The sequence below is a fragment of the Anguilla rostrata genome, chromosome 3 (assembly GCF_018555375.3).
Source record: "Anguilla rostrata isolate EN2019 chromosome 3, ASM1855537v3, whole genome shotgun sequence".
In the NCBI taxonomy this organism is placed as follows: Eukaryota; Metazoa; Chordata; class Actinopteri; order Anguilliformes; family Anguillidae; genus Anguilla; species Anguilla rostrata.
The window spans coordinates 63,119,252-63,141,513 of NC_057935.1; the positions used below are offsets into that span (position 1 = coordinate 63,119,252).

The window sequence follows — 22,262 nt, forward strand, 5'->3', positions numbered from 1 at the left end:
GGACATGCAGAACACAATACTCGCTTTTTGCTGGTCATTAAGAGGCCAGGTATGTTTTAGAAAAATTGAGATCCAGTCTTTTATAGCTTTACTTTTTGGGCAATGCAGAAGTAAACACTTGTTAGTGTTAGGATTATTGCAGTTCCGTCACATTATGCCTATAAACCTAGAAAGTAAACAGACTCAACAAATAGAAAGCTCTGGTAAGTACTCAGAAATATATTGGGGGCTGCATCACCCACTCACTTGGGTTTTGCAGTGCTGGTATTTTGCTCCACAATAGTGAGATGAACACTGCTTTGAAAAAGCATTAAAAGAATGAAATCTTGAAGTAATTCTACTCCATACTCCATTGTTTTTGATTATAAAAAAGCAACATTTTAGATGTGCTTCACCAACTGCTTGGTCAGTTAGTCACAGATGACTTGCAAGACCTGTTAATGAAATTGTAAACAAGATGGCTGCCACAATTCAGTGAAATCATCTAATTTTGTTCATAGTTGAAGTACGGATGATTAAAACAGCCATATTTTTATTCATTTGGCTAAAAGTCACACTGCTGAGGTGGGCTGGGTGTCAAGAGCTATTATATCAATGGTGCTATCTTAACATGGTTTGGTACCATGTTTGATTTTTAATCAACCTTTCTGTGCTCGCATTTCATTGTATACACTGTTGAAATTAAACATATTTCCAGATCCTTCTCTTCAAACTGAGGTTTACATTTTTTATCATCAATGGTAACGAGACTTGGTTTTCTCTTTCGAACTTAGAATACACAAAAACCTCTTCCTGAATTACCAGACTGATTTTTAAACAGAATTGCAGAAAAAATACAAACTTATTTCTATGAAAATTTGTGCACAAAATCTTCCTGTTTAAATAAAATGGCTTACATTTGTAAGCCATGTTAATAAAGAAAAATTGACAGCTAATTATCCTGCCAGCATTTGTTATAAATTTTTACATAGGTTTTAATTTGATTAAATGTTTATACAGTCTGGGGGTTGTATCACCATACTTCACCCATTAGGGACGTGACATCACATTGCACTTAGCCTATATACTGTTAAAACCTTCGTTAATAATTTCTTTAAGAAAATGGAATTATTTTGTTTTGCTTTAATTTATGAAACACCAGTACATTACATCATTCTGTATCAGATGATCTGACTAGGAAATCCTAGTGTCTGCAGTATAATTCAGGAAGACTTTACATTCCATCAGATTCCAGTGGTTTGGTATGGCAGTACAATATAACATGGGTAACTAACATTGATCAGCACAAAATGGCCTTCTACCAAAATGAATTCATGCTTTCATATCGTTGCTACCCAACTAACAATTATAACAAAAGATTATAATTCACAGAATACCATTGCCATAGCTTTCAGAAGAAATTACAATAAAACATATATCTGTGGTACCTGAAGTGCAAAAAGTATTTGATAGGTATATTTGATAGGTATAAATATGCCTCAATGACGACTCACATTTTTATTACAATTAAAATATAATTTTGTGAAGAGTGTGTGGCAGCATGAACACATGAACTCTGTATTTTGATTAACTGTCAAGTGAATACAATAAATTAGAGTACAGTGATTGGGTTCTTCAAAGGAAGGACACAGAATCATTTGAGTTGAAAAGTCTGTGCTATGCACCATAAAACTACCTGCTTTGGAGGTTAATAGAGAAGGCAGGTATTCAACTACTAATATTAAAGGGATAGTTAATTTTCTTGAGTTTAGAATATTATTTGCTTTAGTGCATGATTTTTATAGACCCAGACAGTTTTTAGGTGTGATTAAGTTTACTCTGGCAATGTGTCAGCTTTACACTTACAGCCATTGGGGTCTTCAGGGGTTCCTATGTAAGAAAATACATTTCACAGCTGCTAACACAGTCATGTTGTGCCTCCAGAATTTGTATGTGTGCATATTATTCAAGTATTCTTCACAATATTATGTTTTCTAAATATCTTGGCAATTCTTTCTTTTTTGAGGGATGTTCTACTTTTGTATCTAGTGGTCTACGATGACCTATATTCTATGGTAACCCCACTTGCACTCAAGAAACAGTGGCACAGCGTTTTTATATCAGCATTACTACAGGAGGCCTGGGGAGAGGAGAGCATGGCATTGCTTGAGAACTGAGAGGTATTGGCACAATATAAAAAACTCATTTTTACTTTACTGTTTATCCCCCTAAGACCTGGCAGAAAAAAAGCATTTCATTTTTTTACAACACATCTTGGATGACAAGAACATGTAGTGAAAATATTTTCTCAAACATCATTTTCTTTTTTATTGAATGTCCCTTGCAGTGCAGGTTTCAGCACAGTATGTGGAATGTATGGTTCTTGGGATTACGACCAGAGACTAATGTCCCCTGTAGGGGACAACAATGAATTGCTGGGTCCTAGGAGGTTATAATTGCGAATGCTAAAACTTTATCCACTGCTAGGTACAGCTTCTGGAAACGTCAGTGTACAAGCTGAAGTGTATTTTTTTTCTTTTTACCATGATCCATGAATGCCCCGATCCTTGCAAACGTAAAGCCTGCATGTCATCAGCAATTTTTGTAAGTATCTGAAAATATCCTGCATCACAAACAAAAACTGTCTGGACCAATCGAACACACACATCAAAACTGAAATAATATCAAAAAAACAAAAGTAATCTTGAACTATTTAAATAGTCTTGGTATGGAGAAACTACAGAGGGGGAATCTAAAGGCATTTGTTACAACAAGGAACAAGACTTGTGTTTGCACCAGTGTTTATGAAAAGACAGTACAAACAGTACGCAGGAGACAGGCCCTTCACACAGAAAGCCTTCAGATATGAAGTTTAGGCAGAAAGGAAGTGACAGTCGCAGAGAGGCATCCGAGGCTCTCCAGCCGAACTGCGGTCCGGTCCGGTCCGGTCCGGTCCAGTCCAGCTCGGGTGACGCTGCCGTGGAAGCTGACGGATGTTAAGGCAGATCTGTGAACAGTCTTGGGTGTCACCGAGAGGCCTCATAGGTGCTTCCAGCATGGCTTGGGGAGGCTGCAGACTGTTGAAAGGCTGCTGCTGCCCCCCCCCCTCCCCTCCCCACCCCAAGCTGCAGATCACGGTGTCCATCGCCAGCGTGCCGTTGGAAATCCCACCTCAGAAAGTGATCTTTCACCACTTCCACCTTTTCCCGCAAAAAAATCTCCCCTGCAGCTGCACACAGTCACAGCCTTTCCCTCTCCCCCTTCAAACCCCGTGATACACAGAGAAGCTCAGACTACGCTGGTTCAGCAGAGTCACAGTGCAGGGAGGAGGCCCCACACAGCCTGGATACAGTGAAAGTTACTAAAGGTCCACAAATGTCCTCAGTATGATGTTGACAGTGAGTGGTGGAGGTGGTGGGGGGTAGAGGGTCAGGGTTGTGGTTCATATTTCAGGTCTAGCCAGACTCGGAGGACCCTGGATCCTGATGGGCCCATTGCCTTGGCCAGGTAAGTCACTCAAAGGAGAGGGGGGTGGGTGGATTTTTACAAATGGGCAGTAGGGAGAAGGTTCTCCTCTTCCCAACAGCAGGTTAATTAGGGGCTGTATGGCGGGGGCTTGTCATCAGGGGGATAGTATGGGGGGGAGTAGCTGGGAGGGATCTGGGTAGGCCACAGAGAGCTTGCCCCAGACTGGGAGTCATCAGACAACCCTGACGAGTCTGGGAACATGCTGGACGCCTACAGGGACAGACAAGAGGAAAACAGGCCCTGCAAATCAGTTAAAATGCTGATTTTAATTTGAATTATTTCCCCCCTTAGGGCACATTTATCCTTAGTGAGCTCTATGAGTGTCACAGAGCATTATGACTTGCCAGTAACAAATATTAGCCCTAACTAGAGAAACCGTTAAAATTATCTCATTATCCCAGCATTACAACACTAGATTCACACTAAATGGACTGATATTTTTGTATATTTATTTTTGCCACAGCATACTGTGCAATGATGACAACGTTTGTTGGTATGATTGTTACCTGAAGGTCATAGGCAGTGTAAGGAGGCAGGCAGGGGGTGCTGTTGTAATAGTTGTAGGAGGTGGTAGGAGGCGGGGCCTCGGGAGGAACAGAGATGGGCAGAGGGTCTGGATCACAGCTGTCTGGGGCGGAGGTGGGAGTCTGCCCAAAATATGCACAGCTGTGTTGAATGACACTGCCAAGCCAACTTATGTAGCCTATGCAGATGTACCTGCACAGCAATAACCAGCATGCACATAATCACGCATTATTTAAAAAATGGCGTCTCACTTAATCAATGATGTAACATTGCATACAGAGCCATTCTCCCCTTTCTGTCAAGTTTCAAATACAATGAGAGGAAGGTGCATCTGGTTTGTCTTTCATGAATTTGCCTGAATTTTCAAAATAGGTGGGGTGGAAAATGGCAACTAAATGATCAAGGAAAGACGCACATGTTTCATGAGCTGTTGCTGTGACTTTCAGGACAGCCATACTGATATGTGCAGACATCCACATAAACAAACAAGGAAGTGTATGTACGAATCAGCTCTCCACGACTGTTCACGAGGCTAAAAATCAATAATCTTGGATCTCAGTTGCACAGCATTTAATTCTGCGAAGAGTGAAGAGAAACACTACCCTAACACTGCATGTGGTTGCCATTCACACTTCAGACCGTTGTCTAGCCCGGCATTCTGGCACATTACCATATAATTACGTAGGGTAGTGTGAGCCTGATGATTTGTCAGAAGTAACTGATGAATCGTGATCTTGCGTCGGTGCAGATCCAACTGGAAGTAGTGCTTCAAACTACAAAAATCCCCTTGCGGTGCACCGGTACTCAACTCAAAGACTTGTGTTTTACTTGCTGGCACCAATGACGGCGCATAATGCTTAGTGCATGCCAAGCTCACAAACTTCCCTTCCCAGAAAGTCTAGAGCTACAGAGTATTCTTACCATGTCCTTGAAGCCGCCCAGCACTGCGGCAGTGACGATGCCCAGGAAGAGGGCCACGATGTTGAGGATGGTGGCCGACCACAGCAGGTGGTACAGGTGCACCACGTCCTGGCAGCTTCCCACCTCCGTGTACTCGTGGTACCCGCCCATCAGTTCCACGCGGCTGTGCGCGAGAGAGCGAAGGGACAACACACAGAGGGAAAGGAATGAACAACACACGGCAATAGGGTAGGAAGGAAGAGAGAGCGGTAGAGGAGAGCAAGAGAGATTGAGAGAGAACGGACAGGGAGGAACTCCAAATCACAGCCTTCAAATCCAACCCAGTAGCTTCACTTCACCCACCGGCAAGCTCTGGCAAGAAACTGTCAGTTGCACAAAAAAGCATGCCCACTTATGTTCAATGCACTTTTTAGTTTGTTTCAATTTCATTGTTACAAGCATACAACCCACAATCCGTGATTTGTGCATCACCATTCGGCTTGCAAAACCCAAAATGATTGCAAATTGTGGTGCAACAGAAACCCAAAATCCCCAGAAATGAGGCCAGGTCTACTCTGATCCCATGAAGAGGAACCAGGACATGCATTAAGGGGCATCTAAATCACTCATTCCCCTGTCTGTGTTCCACACAGGAAGTTAACTCTTCACAACCACGGCAAAAACAGCATGGACGGTTAGTTCAACCACAACACGACAGCACAGACTTATTATTTGGTGGGAAGGGACAGGGGGACAAAAGCTGGACCTACTTCCAAATAAAGGATGATTGCCTAATTTTTTTCAAAACATCTTTATTTTGACGTCCCAAAAGAGGATGTGGTCTGAAACATAGGTAAACAAAAAAAAACTTTAGATTTTTCCCCCAGCAGCATTCCCCTAATGGAAAAAACCCAAACAGACAGAAAAAACTCTAGTTCACAGATTACAACTTGGGACAGTCGGGTGGAGCAGGAGAGATGAGATTGAACTGTAAACACTAGCAGTACAGAACAGAACACAAGCAGTTAGTCATTCAGTTGTGAGTTCCCCCTTTCAGGTGGATGTCCCTTTGAGGACCTTCCCTGTGGGAGACCGTAGCGTTACACGTACTTGCCGCAGTTGTAGAGTTCACAGCAGTAACAGGTGTTGCTCTTAACACGCAGACTACAGGACACACGAGGGGCTGTTTGACAGTGAACCTGGGAGTCAGACAGACGGACAGACAAACACATAGACAAAGAGGCTCAACATATATTGTGACATCATTCTGTAAGGCCTATATATAAACTCCAAAGATATACTGTCCTTCATAACTCTAATTCAGCTAATGATTTATTCATAACAGAAACATTCGATGTATAAAACAAGGATAATTCACTACAGTACAATTCAGATGGGGAAAAGGAAACATGCCCAAGTGCCAGTTGTTTTATTTTTTGTGCATTCTGTCAGGCCACTGAAAATAACTAGATGAAGGTGCATTTGTACATTAACTTAAATTATGTTATAAAGGGATTTTAGACTAGCAAGGGGGCAGCTGGACTCACGTCCCGGTCAAATGCGGACACGCTCGTGTAGTACTCACACCGACCTGCATACACAGGTCTGAGGTCCTGCAGGATGAAACACAAAGTCACTCACAGGTTAAAGGTCAAAGGTCAAAGAATACATGCCAATTCAGACTGAAAATCGTCACAGTAAAATGAGACACGGTACAGCACATGAAAGATAACAATAATTAGAAATAAAGAGACGAGCAGAGGTTGACCCTGATGAGCAGGAGTCGGTCAGTACTCACTATATGTCGCGCAGCAAACACGCCATCCACAATGGCGCAACAAAACGCCGCCACCACCCCGAAGCTGATGAACACAATGGAGGCCACCAGCTGTCAGGGGAGCAGAGAACAGAAAAGAAGAGACTTCAGTCTCTGCACATCCTATTAGCCTCTTGTCAACCGGGCTGTTATGAGACTGACGCTGTCCCTCTGTCAGCACATTTTGCAATATTGGGCTAAAATTATAAATGTTTTTTTTTTCTCCAGTTTAAAAATCCTTAGATCCTTTCAAATATAACGCATTCTGTATGTACATTACGAAAAATATTCCAGAAGGCCTTGTGAACATACTGAATGTTCTCCTGTCATATCTGTGTCACTACTCTAATTTTGTTAACTTCCTACTGTGCAACACTGTCTATTTCTGATGTAGCTATATGAAATTCCAGTGCCCCAGTAAGGCAGATTAACCATCCACTGATAACATGTTGTTAAAAACCATGCCATAACGTGTCTACTGAACCAAACAGCTTATTGATTTTTTTTATAATGATTTTTTGATATCTAAAAATAAAATGGCTTTGGACAAACTTAATTGATAACTTAGTTGACTTAGTTGATAGGATTAGCAGGTTGACTTTGTATTTATAACTGCATATGCACTTTATGCATGGGAATGTGTCTCACCATGCACATCTGTGTGTGTGCCAGTTAGGATGCTGTTTCCAGGAATATCTATTTGAACAATGAGGACGTGTGTTACAGTCCTGATCCCTCAGAGCCACAGGGATTGCTGTGGAGGATGCTGTTGCACACAGCTTAACTGTGACAGTCTGTTACACACTTCACTCACCTCATGTGGTCTGAGCTGGTGGCTGATTTTAAGGTAAAAGTAAAACCTGCAGCTCTCCAGTACCAGGGATGGACAGCCATGGGTTAAAGGACTGTCATTCAGGACACACACAGCACCAGCTCCCTCCATTATTAACCTACGGAAGACCCTGAGCCTAGCATTTTTCAGGGAGCTTACTCCATATACCTGGCTACATCCTCTCTAAATAAATACAGGGGAGATTCTGTGAGCCCTGCGATAGATCAGTGACCTTGTCCAGGGTCTAATTCCTGCCTCTCACCCACCACATGCTGGGACTGGCTCCAGCCACCCTGTGGCTCTGACCAGGAATAAGCGGTTTAGAAAATAGATGGATGGATACATCGAGATTCAGTTACACTTCTGCTTGCTCTGTCTGCAGAATCACAGAAGTGATGGTGGCCTAAGGAGGGAACTCTGCACACTGCCAATGCCATTCCAATTCCTATTGAAGCACCGCAGATCAAGGGCTTTGCCAGGACCACCCCACTCCTCTAAGAGAGAATAATTAAGTTCCTATGGCCAGTTAATTAAAAAAAGGGCAATGAGAACATATCTGTGCTTGTAGCTTTAAATGCCAAATCAATTACTGTAAGGCAGTTTTTTCCTTTCACCTTAAAATGAGGAAACAAATCAGGCTCGAGAAGATGAGGCGAGTTAACTGTAATCAACTGCTTTAATCGATCCGTTATGTGCTGAGTGAGGAAAAACCTGCACATCCTGTGGCCCTCCAAGGCAAGGAGCAAATATCACTACTTGAAGCTGGCACTGCTTTCCTTTGAAACACGAAAGACACCATCCACGGCTGTCACCAGTGTCTGCTCCCCTGTGCATGTCAGTGGCATCTTAGAAGGACGTGGATGGTGACAAAAAACATCTTATGAGGCTTTAGCAGTTCTGAGTATGACTGCTCTGGACTGTGTGTGGCACACTGCACCCCTCTCTCTCTACAGGGAACTCTGGGTACGGGGAAAGTGACCCTGTTTTGAAAAAGCAGTCAGTGCTATCCCGTGTGCCCACAGCACGCCTGTTCCTCAGACTGAGAGACAGTCCCTGTCTGCACTCCCCACCCCTGGACTACTGCAGCTCCTTCCCTGCATTCCTGCCTGGCACTCTGTCCTCCTCCTCTTACACTGGGGCTATTTCTGGGTGCATCTCACGAGTGGCCTGAGAACATGTTTCCAATGACCAAGATGCATCCAAAACACCACAAACCCAAAAGCATTTTCGCTCACGGGGGGGAAAAAAGGGCGAGGCTGGCAAATGCTAATAGAAAAACAGACATTTGCAAATCTTAAAAAAAAAAATTAGCAAAAAACGCCAAAAGACTGAAGCTGTGTTTGCAAACGTCATGTTGAGAATTTGAAAAGCGGTAAAATTGATGGGGCTACGGTTTAGCTGAGAAATTGATATGAAAGGAGTAACCTAAAACCGCTTACCATCTGCCTCTTATTCTCTATCAAATGTGCTCCAATGATTCCGAGAAAGGAGCCAAACCCCAACTGTGAAAAAAACCACACCAGTTTATGAAGCAATAAGTGTCAGTTGTAACAAGGTATCAAAATGAGCAAATATAAAATGGAGGAAATCATCTAACTTTCATCAGCATCAAATCAACAGCTTGCTCTGACAGCTTTCTCTCTTGGCAGTTAGAACTGACCATTTTTACTGCCCGTTGTTTACCGCAGATATTTTGCTCTAATAGACATTGTCTTCCTATGTGAATAATCTTATGGAGAAGGAATATATTGAAGATATAATTAAGTAAAATATTATCAAAAGATTGCAAGAATGACCACAAAAGCATAAATATACAAATCATCACCGGTTTCAGATATCACAATATATTACATTGCTGTGAAATATATTTATCATTATAGTTTCACAAATCCATATATATATACAAGCAATATATTCCAATTGCATAAATGTATCTAGGTACAGATACAGTGATAACAGTCATGCACAAATCCCAAATGCAACTGCACTTCACAGCCAATGGCCTCCAAGAAAGCAACACCAGGAATGGCACAGCCACATTATTTAAATTTAATTATAGCATTGGACCTATCAAGATGTATATTTAGAGCACCCTTACCCAGAAAAGTGTATTAAATATGTGATTAATATAATCAGAGTCTTGACTGAAGACTACCATTAGTTCAATAGTTCACTCAGGTGGCTTATTGGTGGGTCAGAACAAAACTCTGCAGCCACACGGGCCTTCGTATATAAGACTGGACACCTCTAATGTAGAGGATCTTGGACAACCTGCCAGGAACAAGGATACCTACTGCATTCCAAGAGCAGGGCACCGAGGGTCTACGGACAGGGTCTTTTAATAGGCTAAGGACATGGGACTGGCTGCTAGTGTGACAACACAGAGGAGTGATTAACCGCCAAGTGCTCCTCGCCCTTGGACCTCCCGCCATTACTACAGGGAAAGTGTTGAAATGACACCCGCTGTGGTGAACCTTCGTCCCACGTCACTGTTAATGCTGCACTAAGTACTGATTTATGGTACAAAAGGGGACCAATCGGCTGTCCTCGTCCCGCGTTCATTCCAGGACCGAAACTCACTATGACCCCGGGGTAGTAGCCTCCCACTGTGATGTTCTGTGTCCTTGTTGTGGCCGCCAGTCCGATGGTGAGAATGAGAACGGAGACAACGAATAGAGACGCTGTCACCACAATGGACTTCCTTTTCCTCCGCTTGAATGATCCTTGAGGTAGAAAAGTAATTTGCATTTATGTATTTAGTACATGCTCTTATTCAGAATGAATAACATAGCTTACTTGTTTACATAATAAAAGATTTTAAAAAACAGCTGGACTTTACCCTTAGCAAAGCAGCCTCCCACCTGAGAATCAAACCTGCAGCCTCCAAGTTACATGACCATGCCGCCGCCCATACTTCACAACAGTGCACAGAGAAAAACCAGACCACACCTGACACCAGCTCTACTCCTGCAAGCATGCCTCAATGCAACATATTGCTGTAGCTACCAAAGGGCAATGTGAATGGGGAAGAAAACAACCACTGAACCCTTTTTGTGAGTGAAAACCTCCGCTTCTGCGTTACAGTCCCATATTTGCTCAATGACACGATTGATTACACAGAATCATTATTCCAAAACAGTCCATTCAACAGCTCTCTAAAAGGACGAGAAGAGTAGCTACGAAACCTGAAGACAAATTATAATAAAACTGATTAGGACATAAATGTTTTCTTTGTAACAAAACAATACGTCGAACTCATCAGATAAACAAGACGTGTACAGGTTGGGGAAACACCGTAGCCTACATAATATTTATGGTGGCTAATATTTTGAGAACATGATCCTTTTTCTCGGTACAGTACCGTTATTTTGGCCTTGCAATACGCACTTGTAAATCACTCTGGATAAGGGCGTGCGCCAAGTGCCTAAATGTAAATTTAAATTATCATTTTTAGAAGCTCACAAAGCTGCGCTACACTACCAGACGTTTGTAACAGACTGTCTACGTGCAAGAAATTCCCAGGAATGCTAACATCATGGACGTGTATTAGCTTACGTCTAAAAAAGATTAGCTGCACCTGCATCGTAAGACAAAAAAGAAAAGAAAAGAAAAGAAAAGAAAAGACAAAAACCGAGGCCGCTACACAATATACCACAGCAACATTGGAACAAAATCAGGTGATAACAACAACCCAGACATTCCAATTGACAGATCTATTCATAGAACGCCCTGTTCTCACCAAAGCCATTATCAGATACAAATTCGAATTCTCTCATTGGAATATTTTTAATTAGCCTATTTAATGAACTCTTTCAGTCTCCTCGTGCTTGGCCACTGCACCCTGCAGGATCACCCACGATTCAATAGTTGTGGAAAGAATCCTTTATTTGGCTACCCAATATGTGAAATACTGAGCAACATAATGAACAACAAAGAAAATACACCGATCTTCGATAAGTAAATTAGAAATCCCTCTCTATTTTGTTGTATTTTTACACTCGTTTTGTTTGAACAGTAGCAGTTCGAATTTTTTTTACAAGAAACCTCACACACAATAAGCAGTCTTTCATCCACACACTTCAACCACTGCATTGACCTTGCACATACCCATAGAATCGGAGAGGCTTATTCCATTGGCTTGTTGGTTTAGTCCGGTAGGCATTTTTATCGCATGTGTGTACAGGATTATGATAAAGGATGTTTGATAAACATAACATCCATTCAGCGGCACAAATAAGAACTTAGTGGTCAGTGCAAAGAAATCTTTGCTCGGTGGTGTATTCGCTGATAGCAATCCTCCCTGCTGGTGCGAGGCAGTCTCATTTTAATCTGCGTCTACTGCCATGTCCGCCGTTCTCATCCTATTCTCTGCACCTCATCCGCGGCGCACTATCCGAAAACTCTGTTCTGCGCATGTACCACCATCTCTACAATTACACATACACTCCATGAACACAAAACAGAGAAAATCCGAATGGATGACAGGCTTTGAATTCCCGGACCTGTGTCGCTTAACTCACAATAAATCACAATTTTTAGATTGTCAGAACACATGTAAGAAAACACGCAACTAGTAGTACTATGTCAATAATGGTTTTCATCGAGTTACTCTGACATGTACAATGTCCTCCCTAGTATATTCACTGTTTTCTTTTTGCTTTTTCAAAATTGTGATTAAATTGTTTTCACCGCCCGGGAAATACGGAGAAGAAATGAAAGGAGAGATAGACTGGTGAGGAAGAGAATTCACACATCTGGGTCATGAATTTGTGGAAAGAGCGCTACCTTGTGGCACAATAGAGTATGGAAATAATACCGAAGGTTGTGATTTGAACGTGAATAGCCCAATACAATGGGTTCCAACTTCCCAAACTCCAACGATTTAAGAGGGTAAATAATCCCTCCAAACACGAAAAACAACAATTAAGAAAAATCTGCAGCTTGTTAAAATTATGAGATTGCGATTGTGGTTGGAACGAAAGCCAGCATACACAGGGGGGCCCATGGACCGAGTTTGGGAACCACTGGCCAAGTACGACTCCTCCCGCAAAAAAAAAAAAAAACCCAGACGAACGAACAAACAAAAAACTGCGTACTACTACTACTACTACTACTACTACTACTACTACTACTACTACTACTACTAATAATAATAATAATATTAATAATGGAATAAATATTGCACCATAAAAATAATGATTTGCATAGAAGGTTGCCCAAAATATGCTTCATCAACTCTGACGATGTATGATGTATAGAGACTGTAGGCTACTTTGGGTACCCGCACATTATATCGAACAATAGATCCAGCTTTAACCGATCTAAATGCGCTTCGTATATAGCCCCTATTCATTTAAAATGAAAAAAAAAAGAAGCCCGATGCCCAATGCATCACATTTTAACACATTGAAAATAGACTGATGCTGTCTGTCAATATTTGAGGGTAACGGCAGTCATGTCAATGTAAGGCGCTTAATTAAATCTCTGTGTCATTTATTATTTCATACCCAGAAAAAAGGGCAGAAAGTATTTTAGAATTAATAGAAACCGTGTAGGATTTAAACATACGGTCTCTTTAGCTTGATGATTTTCAAGAAAATGTCGGTTGAAGGTTAAATAAATGAGTGAACGAAGAATGCGCCGCTGGTTTTCTCCAGCCTTATCTCGGTAGACGATGAAACTACATCTGGCGCACGCGTGTGCAGAATACTGTATGATTGATATCTGCATCGCTGCCAAAAGTTCCACAGGGATTTTTTCCATTTTAAAAAGGGTTCTCACACTCTCTGTCCCACCCCCCCTGTAGTAAGGTTCTCGCTTACTACAAGTATGTGTTCACAGTGATGTTCGCGTAGCTGGGGAAACATCCTTCTTACTGTATATACAGAAGCTGCCGTGGAGTGCATCCGATATTCTGATGACATAAAAAATATTTTTGACCAACATTGAACTTGTTCTGCTAAAGTCAAGACTCCAGACACCCATCCGGCTTTTCCAGTAAAAGAGGTAGGCTATTTCGGAATTGAAATGTAAGCACTTCTACCTATTACTTAAGATATTTATTCGCATTTCTGCATGGTTTCAAGATTTATTTAGTTGCAACCTTTGTGGTCAATAGTATATATTTTTCATTTATTGCGTGATGCGAAGTACAACTGATCAATTGCAACTGACAAAATTGCTTGTGGATTGTCATACATGATTTTATAAATTATTCCCTTAGGAATGATGGAGTCGAATTTAACCAGGGACCTTGCTGAGGACCAACTGCACGCATACTGTTTGCCGAATGCAGTGAGTGATCTGTGGGGGGGAAGTGGTTGTTTATCTAGAAATTATTCGTGCTGTAAAACTTTCAGAGACGTGATGCTTATAATAACGATATAAAAACGGCGAAGTTTCACTGCCTTGTCGCTAAAACATTTTGCATCCAAGTGTTAAAAGAAGTGCTGAGCTCAACCTCGCTTAATACAGTGTACATATTGATGCCACAGAAAGTAGTTCACATTCAATCCTAAAGATTTGAAAATGTACACGCAAACGCGCCATACACCCAACATTAGTTTCCAAAGGGCAGCGATCAGCCTGAAGACGGCAGCGGGCGATCGTTGTAAAGACTCATGAGTGTAGTCCAGATGCTGGGAGCCAGTTTCTAACAGCTGGCCTTTATTGCAGGTCAATGTATGATCCCTGCTCGCATGGAAGCGAGCCACGGGGCGTAGCGTGAAACCCCAAAGGGCAGGGACAACAGTGTCAAATTGCTAGCATATTCTACGAGATGGCGGACATTTATAAAGAATAACCGAGTGGGAAACTAAAGTTTTGTTTCCATAATCATCTTTTCAAAATACCAGACACTAAGTATGTGTTGCTGAAATAACTTTTAAAAAGTAGATAAAATATTTTTTTACATGCATTGTACAAATGCAGTTAAAATAATTTATTTGCTGCATTTATTTCAAGTCTGCTAAAGAATAAAATAGTATCCCTCACGTAATCTTCAGCATCCTTTGTTGATATGGGGTATAAGAATCGTACAAGAGAAGGTTCCAATGTCTCTTCACTGCCCCTTTCGCTGTCCATGTGCCAGGATGGTGAGACTGAACGCAAACAGGAAGTCACCCAGGAGGAGGAAGAGGTGGAAGAGGCCATAGAACACAATCCCTTGGAGACAGAAGATCTGAACTTTGATAAGTGGAAACCAAAACCAAAGCCCAAGAGGACCTGCAGGCAGATTATGGCTGACGTTAAGAAGTTTCTGTGGAACCCCGAGTCACAGGAGTTCATGGGACGATCTGGAAGGAGCTGGAGTAAGTCAACAACAGGCAGCTGGTGTTGCTGGGAAACTTAAGTACGTTCACACACACACAATCTTCAAAGCAGTTTGGACTTGGTTGGTTGTCCGTTCCGACTAGTATCTAGAAATGGCTGCTTGTCATTCTTTACATTTACGCACCACAGCAACGAAGACCCAGCTTTCCGCAGAAAGAGTTTGGGATTTAAGCTGTGATTTCCCTGTGTCAGCAGTGCCCATCAGAGTCCAGTCATGGTGTTCGATGGTGGCTCGATCTTTAACATTACAGAGTAGTTTTCACAAGAATATGCATTCTTATCATCAGACTTAAATATGCGTCTTCAAGGCTTACAGAATCACCATCACCAAATCACATAAAAATTGGTTCTGTGTTGCATTATGCGGTGGTTTTTTCTTATCATTCCTCCCGTCATTCCAGCCTGTTTTTTCTCAAAGTCCAGTGTTTACATAGGTGCAGGGAAACATCGGCGCAGCCATTGCAGAATATGGAAGTGGCTTGGGAATGATCCCCAGAGGGAAGCTGCTGTGACGAGCTGCGTGCTGGTCTGGAATCTCATTCCTCATGGAGCTTAACTCTTTTCCCCCTGTCTGACGAGCTAAGAGCCTGTAGTTCTGCCCGGCAGGACTCAGTGACACGTCACAGATCCGCAGTGAAAGAGGACACGTAGAGCAGGTGTAGGGAACCCCGTCCCTAGAGGGCCTGTTTCTGGACTTTCTTTGCACCTGTACTCCTGGCTCATTTAGCTAATTTAGCTGCACACACCAACACAAGGTGTCTTGTTGGTTAGACCTCACTAAAACATTTCTCTTAGAGACCAGGGAACACAACTGTTCAGCTGAGTATTTAACATGGTGGAACTGTCCCACGCCGTGATGTAAGCCAATGCAAGACAACTATCAGATTTTAAAATGTAAGATTACATTAGGCAAACCAGTGTGAAAATTCTCTGCGGGAGTCTCTGAATCTCTGATTGTGGGGAATACATTTGGCCACAGCTTGCTGCCTAGTGATGCAGTCTTCCCTCAGAATTAGCATGCTAAACAAACCAATGTCCTTGAAAGAACCCACGGAGTGAATTCCAATGCACGACAAGACCACAATCACTGGCTTGTTCTTGCTTCGCGCTCAGTTGTTTTAGCTGCCAAATTAATATCGTTATGAAGTGGCAGCCTACAGCTGGCAGCAGTGGAAGGGCAGAGCTACTAAGCAGGGCACTGTTTCACACACATCACTCTTAGCTGGGAGGATTGGGGGGTGGGGGGGGGGATGTGGGGGGTGAGGGTGGGGGGGAGGGGTGAGAAGAGGACAACTCATGTGTCTGTGTTAAGAAATGGGGTGTGAAGTCGCCAGGGACCTGTAATATATGTCCTGTGAAAGGAGTGCGGAGATAGGTGACACGATGCCCAGAGTGGGGTGATTGGGCCCCTGGGAGCTGGAGGCTCGTCTGTGCAGCTGCGTCAGATGGCCGCTTTGAAGGTAGCCAGCGGTTCACAGGGCTCCCCAGTGGAAGGGCAGCTGGGAGAATTCCCATCAATCCCAAACAGAAAGGCCCTTTGTGATCTGAGGGATGTGGCGCTGGCTGAGACCGGTCCCAGTAAATTCCCCTGCGTGGCCAAAAGCCATTCAACGTGGAGACGCTTTTAACTTTATCAGGAGCCAATGGACTGTTAACTAATGATTTAAGGACCAGTATCTGTTCTTTCTTGTTTTTCTTTTTTTAATGATAGGTGTAATTAGGTTGTCAAAAGCAGCTAAATTAAGTTATGCAACAGGCAATTAAGATTATGTTTTAATAGCTAGGATCGTTGTTTCTGGAAATAACACTTTTTTGTGACTTGGGTGGTTGATGTTGCAGTTTGAGCAATCGGTGTCCTCTCTGGGTATTTTTACAGACGGGCTCCATGCAATAATATTACATTTTTTATGTTAAGTTGGCAGTGACAGTTCTAAACACAACCCAGGTTTGGCAGTTTTTTAAATTCCTGTGTGCAAAAACAGCTATAGCTCAGTACCAAGAGCTTTTTTTCTACTACATGAGAGTTTGTTAGATGCTCAGAAACATGCTCTTTTATGATAGGGGGACTTCTGGAAAGCCTTCATAAAGCATCTGTTAATTAATTAGCAGTGGTTATCCATTTCTGTAGTGATAGTCTGTATAACTGAAGAGACACAGTAATGGCATTTGTAACTAGGCAACAGGGCCAAGACATGTTTTCCAAACTGTGGGCTAGGGAGGAAATGCTGGTAGAGGACGAATTGTAGAACACCGTCATTAATTAGAGCCCCAGCCTCTGTGACATCTCCTCTCTCTTACTTCTCAGGTCTCATCCTCCTTTTCTATGCCTCGCTGTACGTCTTCCTGGCAGCCATGTTTGCAGCCTGCATGTGGGCCCTGATGTGGTCCATCAGCCCTTATAACCCCACCTACAATGATAGGGTGGTGCCACCAGGTAAGAGCCCCCCCTCCCCCCCCCACACCTTTTTTCTGGTCCGCTTGCGATCTCTGTAACCCTGTGTTCAGACAGGAGCAGAAAACATAATTTTTATTGAACTTGTCAGTTGGGAATATTAGAAAAATGACTGTTACCACTTAGAGCATTTGTGTGAGTTCAAACCTGTAGCGGTGTACTGTAGGAGTGGAAAGGTTTTAGATATGGTCTATTCAAAGTGTGCTGTGCTGGCTCACTGAATTGAAAATGTTTTTTTTTTCCTCTACTGTGTGAACACAGGTTAAGACAGACAGCTGATGGCAGTTTTTGCTGCGTTTTATTTCCATGTTGGTAGGCATGACGATGTCACCGCGTGGCGATGGGTTCCACATTACCTTCAACGCCTCTGACCGCAGCTCCTGGGAAAGCTATGTTGAGGCCCTGGAGAACTACCTGGAACGTGAGTGGGCTCAGAGCATTACAGACCTCTATGATTACGTCGAGCCAGAAACACACTGAAACCAGCAAACGCTGCAGCCCTCTAGAATTAGAATTTGTGATCCCTGATATAATTTCCCATGCAAGTGGTCTATCTTCAGTATAAGTGATGGAAATCTACCTGTCTTAACCAACACTCCCTCCCCCTTTAAAGTACACCAAATACAACAAGTTTTTGTGTGTCAGATGATCCATGTGAGGTCCATTTTGGGCGAGCAGGCCCAGAGACTACCATCTTGTTAGGGGTTCTCTATGGGGTTTTGTGCTGTTGCTCCCCCCCCCCCCCCCCCCCCCACAGCTTACCACGACTCCACCCAGGAGCTGCGGAACATCGCCTGCACACAGGACGCGTACTTCCTGCAGCAAGAAAAAGAGGAGGATGCGGAGGTGAAAGCATGCCAGTTCAAGAGGTCCTGGCTGGGGGACTGCTCCGGGCTGCAGGACCCCGACTTCGGCTACTCTCAGGGAAAGCCCTGCATCGTCCTGCAGATGAACCGGGTGAGAGACAGGGGTGCAAACGGCAGGTCTTAAGGCTGCGGGCCCCCAGCCCTGAGTCCTGGCAGGCTACAGGGCTCTGCCTTTTGTTTTCACCGTAGAATCCTCAACAACCCAGTCTAACCAGACCTGGGTCAAATTATTATTTAGAGACCAGTAACACTCCTGCAAATTGCTCATAGTTTAACAGGAAGCATATTTTGTCTGCAATATGTTTTCATGTGATGATGGCGTTTCACTGAAACATCCCAGGGATCTGCAGGAGTGTTCTACTACGTCTGAGCGCAATTCTACATCTGCAGGTGATCAGCTTAGGTAACATTATTTTAAAGGCATATTTGATCCAGGTCTGGTTCAGACCCATGAAACCAGGTGAGATGAGTTGACTATGTAATCAGCTGCCGAGTAACAATGAAATGTTGCACCCCCTGCATTAAAGGGTGTCCAGTTATGAGTTTGAAGGTAATGCTAATAATTAATCCTAATACACAAAAATACACATACACAGTTTCATGCTTAAAAACTAAATTTTGTAGCTGTACCAAAAAACAAAAACATTTCCATGAGGTAGGGTTTTGCACTTGAAGATAATTCAGAACCATAATTTCCCAGCCTTATGACACTACATACCACTATTTTATTGTAAAAGAGTGCATTTGTCTTGTCACAAACCATCCATTCTGTCCAAAGTGGAATTTTTCTTGTGTTCCTACACTTAATGGTAAACTATTTACTATCTAAAAAGAGATAGAGAGATAATTTGTTTTTGCAGATTTAACTGTAAAGATGGGTCTGAATATACAGTATGTGAGAATAAACATGATTATGATTAAGAGGATTCTGTGACACCTTGTGGCTGTTGTGAATATTGCATTTTATATTCTGCTCTGTGTTCACACCCAATAAAAGGACCTTGACAAACATCCTGAGTGTATTTCAGCGGTGATCCTGTATTTGCCACAGGATATTTAATGACACAGTGAGTCCCAAGACCTTAGTTTTAAAATTGCATCCATGAATGTCAGACAGACAGACAAGAGAGCCATTCTGCTTGGGACTTATTGCATTTGGCTTTTTGTGGCATCCTTAAAGGTCAGATATGCCACAGTCAGCAATGTCTGCTTGCATCAGCTGACATGACAGCCTGTATCACTGGCGCAATATTTTTATCATGTTGTTTCATAATAATAACAACTGATTAATTGCCTTTTTCCTGTAGATTCTTGGGTATTTACCCGGTTACGGTACTCCAGTCAACGTGAGCTGTGCCCTTAAGGTAACTGTGTTTGATCCTCTCTCTGTCCCTGTCATGACTTAGGCACAACATAAATATCAGGAAGCTTACCAACATATTCACTTTTACATTTTCAGAGAGGAGGGCCTGAGATTCTTGGAGACATTGAGTTCTACCCAAAAAACTATTTTAGCCTGATGTATTATCCTTACTATGGAAAACTGAAACATGTAAGTATGGCTTGAGGATTGCAGTGTTTGCTATTGGTGCTATAACTGATTCTCCCAGATGGCCTGTGTCTTTGTAGAGTCATCCTTGTTCTTCCGTTGGTCAGCAGGCCAATGCAGAGTGGTGACTGAAAGAGGGATGTGCTATGCCCACCTGTCTCTCCAGGTGAATTACACCTCCCCGGTGATAGCCGTACGTTTTGAAGGAGTGCAGCTCGACACACACCTCCGGGTGCGATGCCAGCTCCATGGTAGGGGCATCGTCAACGACTCGCCCACTGACCCCTTCTTGGGCGGCGTGTCCTTCTCCCTGGAGGTGGGTGCGTAGGGGGAAAGCTGCCGCCTCCTGACCCATGGCCAACACACTGCCTGCTCTGCCCGCCACAAAGCTGGAGAAAACCTGGTACCTGGGGAGGCCATGACAGCTGGAGCTGTTGCCATGGATACAAGCTGGTTTTCATATCATGCCTCGTCACCTAGCTCCACTTCCTCTGATGGGCGAGACCACGTTTACTGTTAGTAAGCAGCATACACAGACCCACATACTTTATAGACCCACAGAATTAGGGAAAACGACCACTGAACATTTATCACACTGTCGTACTTAGTCTGATAGAACTTCTAATATGAACAAAATACTGTTTCAAACAAACAACTTAAAAAAGGGAATCTCAATACAGCAGTTATATTTTAAAAGATGGAACTAAGCATATCAACCTATGCACTGTTTTATAGTTAATTGTATAATTAATTATTGTATATTGCCAACACCTTTTAAAAGTTTTTGTCTTGTCCAGTCCTGGGACCCAAATGATGATCCTCATTAGCAACATGGAGTTTAAAAAAAACAATTTACAAAGCATCTGTAAACAAGACGTGACACTTGTTTTGTTTTACTTTACATAGCTATACAGTAAAACTAGAATTCTATTTTAGATTTCATTCACTTACAATCCATTCCCTTAATTTTTCCAACAAAATGAGTAATACAATGGCAACAAAATGTGCTTGTCTACCATATACCTGTATCCCTTTATTAATAGTCATTCTTCTGCACTGTTTTATCATGCCTCTAAGATGTACTTAATTTTATAAACTCCGTTAAAACAGAAACCCTTGAGATGTTGTTTTCTCATGTTGTTACAACCATAGAGTTTATTTGTTTGTTGATTTTATACAATTAGGGAGCAGTATGCCACAGGGACCAGCACACTACAGGGACCAGTGTGCTACAGGGACCAGCACACTACAGGGACCAGTGTGCTACAGGCACCAGCACATTACAGGGGTGCACAACTCCAGTCCTGGAGGGCCAGTATGTGTGCTGGTTTTTGTTCCAACCAATTATTCTGCCTTGATATTCTACACAGCTGTGTCGGACACAGTAAAATTGGGCAAATTACATCTTTAAAACCGGAAATTGGCTTGACTACCTGAAGCATACATCAGCCCTCATTGTTAACCTCTTCCATGTTATATATGAGTTGAGATTTAAGGTTTTCTAAATATATTTATGGTCATGGTGATAAGATAAGCATAGCCCTAGACTGTTATCAGAACCTGTGACTTGAAACAAAACTAGGTTGTTTACTCGTGAACCTTTGCTGCACCTGCTGACTGACCTGATTACATTTTCGAGAACTGCTTTATGACTTTGTTTTTGACCAAAGTCCTACAGGGCATTAGATGGAAACTTCCTTTAATAGGACTGATTATTTAAAAAAAATGTTTTGAAACAGCTGGTTACTGTGCAAAGCCCAGACACCCACAGGGAATAACTACACTAGACTGACTTGAGCATCAGATTTCACTGTAGAAAGTTTTTCTGAATAAGGCAGCATAAATGTCAACACAGCTTTACAAAACAGGAAAGCATATTTATTACGTTTCTCACTTCCATCAAATGTACAGTACATTCCTTGACATCCTTTAATAGACTGAGAGCAAACTGATAATGAAAGCAGGAACATGCACAGAACAATGGAGATGAACTTCCTGACTTTATTCTGGATTTATTCTGGAGTGCCCTGGAAGGGCCGGGCAATAAATAAAAATCAGGAATAAAAATACGGCTCCTGTCCAGATGCAGTGCGCTGAAGCAATTCAATTTTGTGCCGTTTTGCTAAAATGAGTCTCCTCCCAAAGCCTTGGTTACACATCTGTTCATCCACCAAAAAAAGTGCAATTGCCCTGATAACAGGACTAACAAAAGTCCATTCTTCTTGGTCAAACCTCCAACTTATTTTCAAACCATATAAGACTGATGACATTTGATTAAACTGGACTGTAGTTTTAGTTAAAACTGAAAGTGTATTAAATTTGGGCCTTTGTGTTAACATTCATGTGTATACTACTATTCTTTCCCTGAGAAGTGATTCATAAACAATTAAGAGTTTAGATAAATTGTGTGCTTCACTATAGACCCAAACTGATGACAATGTCCATGATTGCACTAAAAGTTAGTCTTGTTTAGGGTGTTTGAA

At 42.4% G+C, this 22,262-nt stretch overlaps 2 protein-coding genes across 5 annotated transcripts; one reads left to right on the forward strand and one right to left on the reverse strand.

Moving 5' to 3' along the window:
- Nucleotides 1-1,107: 1,107 nt before the first annotated feature.
- Nucleotides 1,108-14,698, reverse strand: tmem255a (transmembrane protein 255A). 3 transcript variants are annotated; one of them, XM_064329261.1, is made up of 10 exons: nucleotides 14,574-14,698; nucleotides 10,161-10,303; nucleotides 9,020-9,082; nucleotides 6,731-6,820; nucleotides 6,480-6,545; nucleotides 6,043-6,131; nucleotides 5,703-5,774; nucleotides 4,954-5,116; nucleotides 4,014-4,154; nucleotides 1,108-3,717 (listed from the first exon to the last, which is right to left on the reverse strand). In XM_064329261.1, exons 3-10 carry the CDS (start codon nucleotides 9,020-9,022, stop codon nucleotides 3,574-3,576), a joined length of 768 nt encoding a protein of 255 aa, XP_064185331.1. In that variant the 5' UTR covers nucleotides 9,023-9,082; nucleotides 10,161-10,303; nucleotides 14,574-14,698; the 3' UTR covers nucleotides 1,108-3,573. The 3 variants fall into 3 exon arrangements, with proteins under 3 accessions (XP_064185331.1, XP_064185329.1, XP_064185330.1); XM_064329259.1 differs by lacking the exon at nucleotides 14,574-14,698 and adding an exon at nucleotides 11,688-12,310; XM_064329260.1 differs by lacking the exons at nucleotides 5,703-5,774; nucleotides 14,574-14,698 and adding an exon at nucleotides 11,688-12,307.
- atp1b4 (ATPase Na+/K+ transporting subunit beta 4) lies at nucleotides 13,356-22,137 on the forward strand. 2 transcript variants are annotated; one of them, XM_064329258.1, is made up of 9 exons: nucleotides 13,356-13,609; nucleotides 13,804-13,874; nucleotides 14,671-14,890; nucleotides 17,218-17,346; nucleotides 17,681-17,785; nucleotides 18,122-18,321; nucleotides 19,538-19,594; nucleotides 19,690-19,782; nucleotides 19,946-22,137. In XM_064329258.1, exons 2-9 carry the CDS (start codon nucleotides 13,806-13,808, stop codon nucleotides 20,105-20,107), a joined length of 1,035 nt encoding a protein of 344 aa, XP_064185328.1. In that variant the 5' UTR covers nucleotides 13,356-13,609; nucleotides 13,804-13,805; the 3' UTR covers nucleotides 20,108-22,137. The 2 variants fall into 2 exon arrangements, with proteins under 2 accessions (XP_064185328.1, XP_064185327.1); XM_064329257.1 differs by having other exon boundaries at nucleotides 13,357-13,586.
- Nucleotides 22,138-22,262: the final 125 nt, after the last annotated feature.